We start from the raw sequence: 12,788 nt of genomic DNA on the forward strand, positions 1-12,788 counted from the left end.
TGTCTGCCATCGTGCTCCAGGTGCAGGAAACAAAACAGACCCGCACCAAAACAGGTGCTCATCCCCGACAGCCAGACCGTTGGAAGCACGTTTGTACAAAACCCTCTTTGTCCTGTCTCCCAGTAATCAATGCTTGCAGGTTATTTCATGTTTGGAACAGGGAAAAAATATGCCAAGAGTTTATTTCTGTGCATCCCTGTGTGGCTGTGTACACACACACATTTATATATAACATTTGCTGCAGCGTTGTCATGGGAACCGGTTTTTGGTGTCTCTGGGCCTGAGGGATGCCTGTGAGAGCGGTAGCTTTTAGGAACACCCCCTGCACGCACTTTTGTGTGGTGCGGAGCCCTGCCGGGAGGACTCCCTCCAGAGCCTTTGTTGCCCCTTTTGATCGTTGCTGCCTATTTTTCTCATTGATCTTGTCGGGTGTGAGTGAATTTGACTGAGGGAACTGAATGTCAAGCTCAGTGACTGGCAGAGTACAGTCCTCTGGGACATTTGCCAACTAGCAGTGTGGATAGGTCAGCTTGGTTTTTTTTTTTTTTTTTTTTTTTTTTTGTCTTTTTAAACCTTGATTTAGGAATGCTTAAGGCTTTGGGGAAGACTTGGATGAAAAGACAACAGCAGCCAGGGAATGTATTTTCAGACATGACAGCTGCCGCAGCCGCTTTTGAACTTGGTAGGCAGTGCCAGCTCTGGGAGGGGGCGGAATGCCAACCAGAGGGAGGCAGGGGACTCACTCACTATTCACCCAGCAGCTACTGGGGCCTGGCTGCATCCAGGGTGCTTTGCATATGTTACTCTGTAATCCTCCCTGTAAGACAGACACTGTGGTTCTTAGCAGGAAACTGGGATTAGAGAGGAAAAGTGGGCAAACTAGGAAGCCACAAAACCGAGATTCAAACCCAGGTCGGGCCTGACTCCAGAGGTGGAGCTCTCCCCGCTACAGCTCCCTCGTGCCGCTGCACCGCTCTCTGCGGCCGGTTCCCCTCCCTTCCAGGCAGGAGCTGGAGAGAATGGCAGTCCAGGAATCCCAGTCGTTGCAAACCCTGAATCCCTGCAGCAGATTCCATTGTGAGCGGCTCTGAGGGTGGCCTAAAGGAGTCAATGGAAATATGACCTTCACCTTGAATACAAGGGCAGGCTCCTGTTCTGGATTCATGAGGGTTTACAATGTACCACGTACCAGGCACTCTTTTACACATAAAGCCCCATTAGATCAATGCTATATTACCATTCCTATACTGCAGAGAGAGAGAGACTGAGAGACAGAGAGGCTAAACGTCTTGCCCAAGACCACACAGCTAATGAGCTAAGATCTGGACCCAGGGAACCCAGTTCCAAGGCCTGAGCTCTTAACTCTGGTGCTTTTCGGGTCCATGAGTTAGTGCCGCATGTGAGCGCTTCTACAGCCCAGCCGCACGGGCGCACCACTCCCCGAAGAGCTTCCGCTGCATGAAAGATGAGTTTCTGGGAAAGGGAAGAAGACCCCCAATTACTGAGGCTCTCCTGTGTGCCCAGGACTGTGCTAGGTCTTTCTGCCTCCCGGTTTTGCTGGAACTGGGGAACTGCTCAAACCCCCTTCACACAGATGAGAGAAATCAAGGCCCAGCAAGTGAAGTGATTTAAGTAAGGTCTCAGAAACGGGATTCGAACCAAGGCCTGTTGTTCTCCCAAACCAAAGCCCTAAGGTACGGAAGTGGAGCAGCACCGTCCTGGGTCCCCCTCCCCCACATTTCTCAGGTGCGATGCTAGAGAGAGGCACTCAGGTGGTCTCCTAGAAGCAGGGAGGCCATTCCAGAAACTCCTGTGTGGCGGAGGACTCCAATCCACCCAAATAGAGGCTGCTCCCCCAAACTGGCCAGAGTAGGGTTACACTCAGTAACCCAATCACCACCCACCCCTCAACTATTTACAAGGCTCCTCCTATGTGCCAGCTTCGGTCTGGGTACTGAACATACAGCAATGGATGTGTAGTGGTCCCTGCCATCGGACGCTTACTTCCTAGCAGGAAACAGCCAAGACACAGGTAAGCCCAGGCGTGAGACAGGAAGGAAGCTCTGGGCCTGAATGACAGGGACTCGCTGGGCTGATAACTGACGCAGGCATTTCATATTCATTTAAGGGGGACCTTCCTGACACTTTGGCTGGAGGAGGCCAAGAACACACCTCAGTGCTTTTGCCAAAGCCGAAAGCTGGCTGTGCACGGGCACGACATGAAAGAGGTTCCTATTTTCTTAATAAAGATTTTATTTATTTATCTTAGAGGGGAAGGGAAGGAGAGAGAGAGAGAGAAACATCAATGTATGGTTGCCTCTCATTCGTCCCCTGCCTGGAACTGGGAACCGGCCTGCAACCCAAGCATGTGCCATGACTGGGAATCGAACCTCGATCATGTGGTTCGCAGGCCCGCGCTCAATCCACTGAGCTACACCAGCCAGGGCGAGGTTCCTATTTTCTTTATGGTCAGAGACCAGACCGTAATACTTGACCCTGTGCCGTTTCCAACTCCACTGAAGAGATAAATAAGCGAATGTGCATTGAATATTTATCACATGCCGGGGACAAGGCTGTGTGAGCTGTTGTGAAATGGGGTCGGAGAGTCTCGAGAAAAGAATGTCCCGGTACTGAAGAAGCCTAAGTCAGGCAGCCATTACACCTGGGGGACAAGGAGGGAAATCGAGGAAAGTTTATCTCCTAAAATGATACTGAGCTGGGCCTTGAAGATAAGTAGGAGCCTCCTGGGCAATCCGGGAATGGCATGCCCTGCAGGTGGCGGGAACGCGGGTGGAAGGATGTGGGGACAAGAGCGCACAGCCGTTTGGGGTGCACGCTGGCCGGGAAGTGGTGGGAACGCAGGGCGCAGAGACTGGCACAAGCCAGGTGCAGTAAAGCAGCCCCGTACCTGGCCAGGGAACCCGGACTCTATCTCACCCTGCATGAGGGTGAGAACCAAGCATCTTCTTCAAGTTTTCTATTCAGGTGGAGGAAAAGGCATGTAACAAGGGTAGGGAGAGAGAGAAAAAAAAAGCATGATTGCCAAATTTGGGAAACTGAAAAATGAATATTTTTTCTAAAAATACATTTTCTAAATTGCTGCTATTTTCATCCTCATGCGATGGGAAAGGCGGGGCATAGACACAGGCCTCAGCCTCTTTCCAGGTGTCTGGAGTGCGGCAGGTCGGGCCAGGCCGGGCCAGGCCAGCAGGCTGGCTGGCTCCCATGCAGATCCTCGGAGCCAGCCTGGTTCCCGGCACCAGCTGTGGGCATCTGGACGTCTAGCTTCCTCTTCTAGTCATCAGACAGGGGGAAAGTCAGAGCCCAGGGTTTTCCCAAGGCAGCGAACTTGGCGGGACGATCAAATGGCATCAGGCTTGGAAAGGGCCAGGGAGAGGCTGGGCCACCCACGGTAGAAGGATGTGGTTTCCAGATTCGAGATGGGATAGGTAGGTAATTTGGGGAAGTCCCTTGGTTTAGCGAGGGCTAGAGGCCTGCTTGGCGGGTGTTAGAGGTTTCCCTGGGCGGAGCCCAGAGGCAGTGCAGGTGAAGCCCAGGAGATAGGGTGTGTAGGGGGCTGTGCTAACAAGGCCTGGTGCGGGGAGTCAAGGCTGCCTCGTCCCCGGAGCAAGTGAGGTGATTAGTCAGGCGAGGGAGGAAGGAAGCCCCTGTTATGATTCACCTGTTACGGGAAGGCATTAGTGCTCAGGGCTCCGTAGCGGGGGTTACAAGGATCAAATGGGTTACTGCATGGGTGGGGCTTTGCTCAATACCTGGCACACGGTGCGTGCTCAGGAAATGTTACCGTCCTTTTGTCGTTTTCGTCCGTCAGACACGCTTATGGTCCGTTTCCTTTTGCTAGTTTACTGAAACCTTACAACAGCTCTAGGAAGTAGGAGTTAATAGGGTTTTCTTTTCATTGGTTTTTGTAGTCGAAGAAACTGAGGCACAGTAAGGTTGTGAAACTTGCTCAAGTGGCAGAGTTGGAAACTTCCACAGCTCAGCCAAAGTGAAAAACCAAACAACCCAATTCCAAAACGTACAGGACGTGAATGGACATTTCTCTAGAGAGGGTGTCAGACGGTCGACACACTCCTGAGAAGATGTTTAACGTCACTAATGAATAGTGAGAGGCCAATCAAACCCACACTGGGCCTTTCCACTTCAAACCCAGTAGAATGGCTACGATCACCAAAGAAAAAAGAAAAAGAAAGAAAGAAAGAAAGAAAGACAGACAGATGTTGGGGAGGATGTGGAGGAGTTGGAAGCTTTGTGCGTTATTGGGGGGATGGAAAATAGTGCAACCACTGTGAAAACCGGGTATGGCAGTTCCTCAAATAGTTAAAGAGAGAATTACAATATGGTCCGGCAATTCCACTTCTAGGTATATACCCCCCAAAAACTGACAGCAGGAGCTCGAACCCCTTCTTGTGCACCCATGTTCCCAGAAGCATTATTCACCAGGGCCAAAGGATGGAAACAATTAAAATGTCTGTTGACATATGAATGGATAAAAAAATGTAGCATCATATCCATACAATAAATTAGTATTCAGCCTTAAAAAGGAATTCAGTTCTGATACATGCTACAAGGTGAATGAACCTTAACAATATCAGGCTAAGTGAAATAAGCCAGCCACAAAAGGACAAGTATCGTATGAGTCCATGTGGACGAGGTACCTAGAATAATCCAGTTCCGAGAGATGGAAAGTGTTGCCATGCTGGTTGTCGGGGCTGGGGGAGGGGAGGATGGGGAGTTGTTTCATGGGTGCTGAGGTTCAGTTTGGGGTGCTTAAAAGGCTCCAGAGCAGAACAGCGGGGATGACTACACAGCAACGCGAATGTCACTGAGCTACCTCCCTCCGTGAAACCAGCAACCCGCCCGAGCAGGACACCTTTTCTTGTCCCAGGCCCATTTAACTTGGGGATTTCTAACTTGGGTCATAAACTGAATGGGAGCACCACTTAATTACACCCTTAGAAGTGGGTAGAGTGGTTTTCTGCCATGCATATCTTACTACAATTTTTTAAAAATGCAAAAAAAAAGGTGGCAGAATTGGGACCAGGATCCAGGTCTATTTGTCCCCAGGGCTACCTGGGGTGATTCTCTGGATCTGTGAGGGGAGACCCCTCAGAAAAACCCAGAATTTACTTATAAAAATTGTGTGTTTATTCTTACATGTTCAACTTCTGTCACCTTCAAAGTCCTCTCCATCTGATTCAATACACCCATCAAGACAGTTTTCCTACTGCTCACAAGTTTTTGACCTCCTTGATTTTGATGCCTTTTAGTGCTTCTGCCCTTTTTTTTTTTGTTTGTTTCATGTCTTCCACATCAGCAAAACATTTCCTTTCGAGGACTTTTTTCATCCAGGGAAACAAAAATGTCACTCAGGGCAAGACTGGGTGAATAGGGAGGGTGGGACACGGGGCGGGGGGTCATGCTGTTTTTGGTCAAAAACTGTTGAACACCCAGCATGGTGTGGGCAGGTGAGCTCGGAAATCACCCGTCATGAAATGGGCAAAGGCATTGAAAGAGTCTTCAAAAAAAATTAACTAATGCTGAACACAGCCTCTGACAACAACGCCAGCTGATGTACTGATACAGGTGGGATCCTAGAACACTCAGCTACGGGGGAAACCTGTATAACCTCTATTACAAGGGGCCCACCCTTCAGAAGATAATTCTGGGGTTTTGGGGTCCTCCTCCCCTAGACGTTCCCCTTCCTAGGAAACTGCTGTCCATTTTTTTGGTCAGAACTGACCAACTAAGAGAAAAGCAGTGTTTTGATGTTGATGGACACACTCAGACCAATTAATTCTATTTTCCAAACAGGCATTTGCAAGTGATGTTCAACTTGAAGGACAGGCTGATTCTGCCCATGTTGAGTCCGAGAATGGAGTGCTGAAGAGTCAGAACTTGGTGACTGTACTCCGTCCTCTCCATTCCCCTCCCACCCCCATGACCTGTGCACCCTAGTCATCATCTTGTGTTTGGTTGGTCCACAAATATTCATTGAGTGTTCCGATGTGTGTGCTATTTCTAACATCACCAAGCAATTCCGACGCCTGTTTGGTGTCCTACAATTTAGCTCAGTTCTGACATATGCCCCAGAAGATAGCCTGGAGGTGGGCCCCAGGAACAGTGGGTGGCTGGTCAAAGGCACAGCACTCCTCCGAGGGCTGCGCTGCCTTCTCCAGGGCCCCTCCCCCTTCTCACTCCCTGTACAGTGAGGCCCCCAGCCTGGGCTCGGTAGTACCTGGGACTTCTCCAAGGTCACATGAAATCCTCCGGCAACTCAATTCTTCTGTTCTTCAGCAAGTTTCACATCCTATTTATTGTGACCTAGATATCAGGGATATTTTAAGTGACCATGATCCCATTTAAATGAAAAATAATTGCTCAATTGTATTAAACAATTACTATGAGCAAAAGACTGGGCTAAATGCTTTGTATTGGTTTTCTTCTCATGATAGGAGGCAGGCTCTCCATGTTACAGATGAGGAAACTGAGGCTCAGAGAGGTGATTTCCCCAAGGTCATACAACCAATGAATGGCAGGGCTGAGGATCAGACTCAGGTAATTTGATTCCAACAGCTGTGCTCTTTCTTTTTTTTAAAAGATTTTATTTATTTATCTTTAGAGGGGAAGGGAAAGACAGGAGAGAAATATCAGAGTATGGTTGCCACTTGTGCATCCCCTCCTGGGAACTGGCCTGCAACCCAGGCATGTGCCCTGACTGGGAATCGAACTGCGATTGTCTGGTTCGTGGGCCCATGCTCAATCCACTGAGCTATACCAGCCAGGAATATCTGTGCTCTTTTAAACATGTTTTCAAAAAATTTATTGATTTTAGAGAGAGAAGAAGGGAGAAGGAGAGACAGACAGAGACATCAATCTGTTGTTCTACCCATCTATGCATTCATTGGCTGATTCTTGTATGTACTGACTAGGGATTGAACCCACAACCTTGGCACATATTGTGATGATACTCCAGCTGAGTTACCTACCAGGTGAGTACCCATCAGCTGTGCTCTTAATTGTTTACCACTAAGAGTACCCTGAGAGGTAAGCACCCACTGCCCAGGAAGCCTAGCTCAGCCTAGGGAGTGAGGAAAGGCTGCCTGGAGGAAGTGAGGCCTAAGCCACGCTTTTCTAGCAGGACCAGGATTAGCCAGCCAATGGGGTAAGGGAAGAGAGAGTGGTTTGGAGTTATAGGACTGCTTATAGGCCCTGGAATAACAACCCAGGTGGCTGCAGCTCTGGATTTGAGGTGGAGAGTAGCAGGAAGCAAACAGAGTTCAGATCCTGAAGGATCTTGAATTTAGACTGGGTCCCGATGGCAATGGGGGAAGCCCTGGAGGCCCTCAGGAAGCAAGTTCACAAAATCAGCTTTGTTTTGTTAACCGTGCCTCTGGCCATAGTGGGGGAGCTTGCTATATTGAAGGCAATGTGGCAAATCAGACCTGGAGTCAGATGCCTTGGATATGAAATACCAGAATTTCCACTTAGGCTATACTAGTCACTTCTTCACATCATTGGGCCTCAATTTCTTTATTTGTAAATGGGATATAATAATACTCTACAGAGTTGTTGAGGGGAACAAATTAATCTAAGCAGAATGTTTAGCAGAGTTGTACTCAGGCAAGTAGTAGGTGTGCAATAAATAGTCACTGCTCCATGTGAAAAGAGGTGCTGAGCAGGGCCACGCAAAGAGAGCGCTCTACTTTTTTCTTTGCTTTCTATTAAGTCTCTGTGCATTGATCACTTGGGGCCAGAATCTTATCAAGGGCTTTCATGTTATTTTGCCCAAAGTCTATCCATTTTCAGAGAGATAATGCTCATAAAGTGCTTAGCAAAGACCAAGCACACAGTAATCACCAGATGCTTGTTGTACCTATTATTAAGTTAGAAAATGAAACTATCAACAGCTCAGAAAAGAATAACAATTAAGCAATTATCAGCGTGTTATCACCCTAGGATAAATGAGAAGCCAAATTCTTTCCTGGAAACAGGTTTTGATTGGGATGAGGAAGCCTGAGATCTGGGAACGTGGCTGGAAAATCCTGGGAACTGAAGGACCACTTGGGAATTTTTCCTGGAGCCAGTCAAAGAGCAGCAAACCCAATCATAGGTAATTAGGTATTACAAATTCAAATGGTTTAGGGTTCCAGAGTATGAAGTAGCTCCTGTCTTCCAGGCTGGAGAAAGGGACTAGGTTTCCTGGTAGAACCCTTGCCAGAAAGATGCAGTGGGGGGTGTGGGGGGTGTGGGATCACCCTCTTCCAGATGTTCATTCTTCCTCAGGGACCATTTGGGGTTCAACTGGAAGAGGATTAATTAATTAATTAAACTCCCACTATGTGTAGGCTTTATTGGAATTAGAAGAAGTTAAAAAAGGAAGGCAGTGTTAAACAGTATGGCAGGAGTCAGAGCTGGACTTTAATTGTGTCTCTGTCATCTACACTCTCCATGTGATCCTGAGAAAATCTCTTGTCCGTTTGGGCTCTTGTGTGATGGTATTGAGCCTCTTGGAGTCTCAGTGTCTTCATTTGTAAATGGGTACTACCCATTTCACAATACTGCGTGGGATAATAAATATGAAGTGGTCAGTGCCTGGTGACTATTATTACCTGATTGCTCCGTGATCCTTGCGGTTCCTTTCCATTCAATGCTCCTGTGGCTAGGACAAAGCCCCTGCTGGGAAAGGAGTATGGGGGGGGGGAGAGGGTGGGGGTGGTCTTGGTTGGTCCGACTGGGAAGAAAAGGAGGTTATCAATAAGTGTTACACTGACACAAGACACTGGGGAGCTGGCTGCTGGTCACAGGATGCTCTAGTTGGGGCAGGCTTTGGAAGAAGAATCTGTCCACAGAAACCTCAATAAAGGCTGCTGATTAGTAAGATGTGTCAGATTAGATCAGGCAACTTGTCAGATGGCGAGGTTCATCGAGATGAAAAAGGATTCAGACCCAGGCTTGGCTTTCCGTTCAGCCTGGTGACCTTGGGCCAGTCACTTTTCCTCTCCCAGCCTCCGTGTGCTGGAGAAATGGGGCCCCTCCTTCCACCTTCCTCTCTGAATGTATACGTGGGTGAAATGTCCACACAATAGATGTGAGCTGCGTAGTTAAGGGGCCAGAGCGAGAGCTATTTGTTATGCTAATAGGAACACGCGGCAGGTTCCTAACCAGCGGTTTCACTGATTAGGCGGTTCCTTCCACCGTAACCCAGGTTTCCAGCTCAAGGCTCCTGCCCCTGTGCGCAGGGCTCCGCGGACCGGACCACAAGCTCCAAGGCCATTGCCATTGTTCTTCGAAGCTGGGCGGCACGGGAGGACTCTCGCAGACCAGACCTCGCCTTTGGTCTCTCCCTCCGCCCCAGACCCCCACGCCGAAGCAAGCCTCGGAAGCAGTCCTCGCCGATCTTTCCCGACGAAGCGAGTCAGCACCAGAGCGCTCCCCGAACGGACCAAAGTGTCCCCCCGAGTGTTTACGAAGAATCCCGACCGCAAGTAGCCTCCGGAAAGAACCGAAGGTGCTTCTCACTCTCGGCCTTCCGAGTCACTCCGAAAAGACCCGAAGTTTGCCGAGCGGCCGTCCTGCCGGACTGCTGGAGGCGGCCGTAGCGCCATGTTGGATGCTCTGCTCGTTGAGTGAAGAAAATCCGCCGGCATCGCCTGAGCCCCGCAACCGAGAAGGGCGCCGCTTCCTCCGGGGAGGGGGATAAAGACCCCCCGCCGCCGGCCCATGAGGATATTGCCGTGAAAGGTCCGGTCTCTCCGCCTCCTGCCCCCGCCGGGTCCGGCCCCCCCCCTGGGGTCGCGTTGTCACGGAGACCGGCAGCCGGTGGTGCTGGCCCGCGGGGCGGCTGCTGCTGCCGGCGGCGGCGGCGGCGGCGGTGGCGGCGGCGGGCGTGTGTGACCGGCCCCGGCCCTCTCCTCTTCCTCCTCCCAGCCTCCCCCCGAACCCCTGCTCCCGCCGCCTCCCTGGGTCTGCCCCCATCCCGCCCCCCCGCTGCCCCCGGCCCCTGCACCCCGGCGCGCCCGGTCCCGCTCTGGGGGGGTTGGTGGCTTCGCTTTGCCATGAGTTTACCGCAGAAACCGGCTCTGAAATCAGGCTCAGCGGCTGCAGCAGGAACCGGACCCGGCACCGGAGCGGCGGCGGCGGCGGCGGCAGCGGTACCGCCTCCTCACCCGGCGGCGGCAGCGGCGGCGGCGGCAGCAGCGGCGGCGGCGGTAGCGGCCCCTCCTCACCCGAACATCAGGGCCCTCCAGACCCAGGCGCCCCAACAGTATCCTTTTCACTTTCCTGCCGGCCCTGCGGCTCTCTTCGCCTTACAGCAGGGGGGCTGTGGCCCCCCACCCCGCCCCCAGACCCCCCTGCTGGCCCTACAGCCCAACCAGGGAAGAGGGGCTGCTCCTCGAGCCCCTGCACTGGGCTTGGCCGGAGCTTTTGGGGTGCCCTGGCAGCGGCACTGCGGGGCACCCCGGGACCTTCTGCAATACTGTGAGAACTAGCTCCTCTCGGCCTCGCCTCTGCAGCCGTTCCCTTTTAGAGCTGGGGGTCCTTTCCCCTCTCACCTCCTCCCCCGAAGTCCCCCCACCACCCCTTTTTACCAGGCAGGATTTGCTGGTGCCTGGGACCCAGCCCGCGGGCAGGGCTGGGCTCTGCTCGGGAGGGCTACACCCTCCTCCTGGGCTCCCTCCGGCTCCCCCTGCAGCGGGCAGGGTGGGCTGCCCTCATTGTTACTGTTAATACATATTAAACTTTATGGGTAAATTTCCTGTGTGAAACTGATCTGCTCGTTTCCGAGGTAAGTTGGATTTTAAAATCTACGGCGAAAAGGGACAGAAATGAGCCTTCCCTCTGGCTAATCTTGTTGGCGATTGGGGGAGTTGTGCTGTGGTTTGTGGTGGAACGTGATCTAAGGAGGAAATGTTACACCGGACACTTCCCCGTCTTTGACCTTTTCGAAGGAAGAGGAAGTTAAGTGACAGTACCCTTCACCCCCAAAAGTCTCGCTTCTTGGGAGGCGTGTGTTATGCTGAGAATTTTAAAGGGTCTCGGTGTACTTTTCGTGTGCCTGATGTCTAGAGGTGAACGGGGCTGCAGGCGCGCAGTCTGGTCTCGTGGTGATGGTGCCCGGTTTCAGGTCGTGTGCTCGGTTGTAGTGTTTGGGACAGCTGTGATTGCAGAGCTCTGGTGACGAGCTGTTTGAGTCGGGAAACTAGCCGGCGAAGGTGGAACGTCGCATCCGTGGATTCCGCGGAGCTTTAGAAAGGTTACTGCTTCGCCGGTCCCCCATCTGCTGCCCGTGTGTAGGCCAGCGAGGAATCGTCGGGTGGCGTTGGCGCTGTGTGTCGGTGTTTGCCATCGTGCGTGTCAGCTTTGGGAGTGAGTAGAGCGTTGCGGCAGAGAAGAAACCTAACTGCTGTGAGGTCACAGATTGTTTCAGTGTATTGGATTCTTGTCTGTATGGATTCCTTTGAGGAGTGAAACTTACCTTCTGGAGTCGTTTCAGGTCATTCTTTTGGTTTCTGTCAAGTGTCATTTTCCTCTTATTTCAATATTGTTAGCCCACATTTTTTTCAGTCCAGGCAGTGTGGCTCAGAGTGAAGATTAATTCCATTCCAGTGTGATGTGTGTACTGATTTCATAATGTTTTCATTCTGCATGATTCTGTTCAGTTAGGAATTGTTCTCTGGAGAGAAAGCTTCGTGCTGATACCTTAGTGCTCATGGAAAACCTGGTTAGTTTTGATCCATATCCTTAGTTGCTTTCCTGTGGGGGGAAAAAGGTTGCCTAATTTGACTACTGTAAGGTGGAATTCGCTACTGGATCTCTTGAACGTATCTAAACTTTGTGAGTATAATTCCTTTCTTATTTGGCATATTTTGTCTTGATTGCCCTTAGTTGGTTAGGGTTGTACGTTTCTATACAGTGCCATCAAGTAAATTACTCTTCAGTGGCATCTTTGAGCTGCATCAGCAATTAAACAGGTGAAAGGAAGCCCATGTGGTACCGATGTAGAGAGTGGTGAGAAGGTCTGCAGTGCTGAATAGGGCAGAGCTTGGTGAATTTGAGGGCCTCGTTGCACTGGACCCAAAGCTGTGACTTACCTGTTTCAAGTAGCATTTCACAAAGAAAGGACTTAATAAAAGCTCTGAGTTGGTCGCAGTATAAAAGCAGGTACTCACACTGCAACAGTTGTTAAAGAGGATAAATTTAAGATGTAATATCCAGTGGAGACCACCTTAAATCTATTGTCGTGATATTTGATACTTGATTTTATGTGACTTTAAGTGTTTACTTTGCCTCATGCCATTGAAGCTAAAATTTTCTTCTTGATGTGTTCCACAACCCTGTTATCTTCTCTTGGCTTTGCACACTGAAAGGCTGCAATTGCTAAAATTTAGAAGTTTGTATAGTAAGTGAAATAGAGATTACAGATTTCACCAGAACATACTAATGTTCTACTAATAATGTTATACTAATAATGGTAATGGGCATTTGATTGAAAATGAACAAAAACAGAACAGTTTTGCTTTTCGACCCTGAGAGGGTGTGGGAATTTGTATTTGACAATAGTGGTCATTTGTGATAAGTTGACATACGAGGGCGGACTCAGGAAAACGCAGAAGTATCTATCGGAGGGTCGGCCCCTTGTAGTACAGGCTTTCCCTGCTAGGTGAGTGTTCTAGGGTCCCACCTGCATCAGTACACCAGCTGGCGTTGTTGTCAGAGGCTGGGTTCAGCTTCAGTGAATTTGTTTTTGAAGACTCAGCACCTTT

At 50.4% G+C, this 12,788-nt stretch overlaps 1 protein-coding gene across 1 annotated transcript in view; it reads left to right on the forward strand.

The window, feature by feature from the left end:
- Positions 1–9,976: 9,976 nt before the first annotated feature.
- Positions 9,977–12,788, forward strand: part of EIF4G3 (eukaryotic translation initiation factor 4 gamma 3) — a 294,797-nt gene continuing 291,985 nt past the window's right edge. Inside the window, exon 1 of the mRNA XM_037032698.1 lies at positions 9,977–10,288. Within this exon, the coding sequence (XP_036888593.1) occupies positions 10,080–10,288 (209 nt within the window). The 5' untranslated portion in view covers positions 9,977–10,079. The remainder of the gene's footprint in view (positions 10,289–12,788) is intronic.

This window comes from Sturnira hondurensis, unplaced genomic scaffold (genome assembly GCF_014824575.4).
Source record: "Sturnira hondurensis isolate 20B ecotype Veracruz unplaced genomic scaffold, ASM1482457v3 Scaffold0021555, whole genome shotgun sequence".
Lineage (NCBI taxonomy): Eukaryota > Metazoa > Chordata > Mammalia > Chiroptera > Phyllostomidae > Sturnira > Sturnira hondurensis.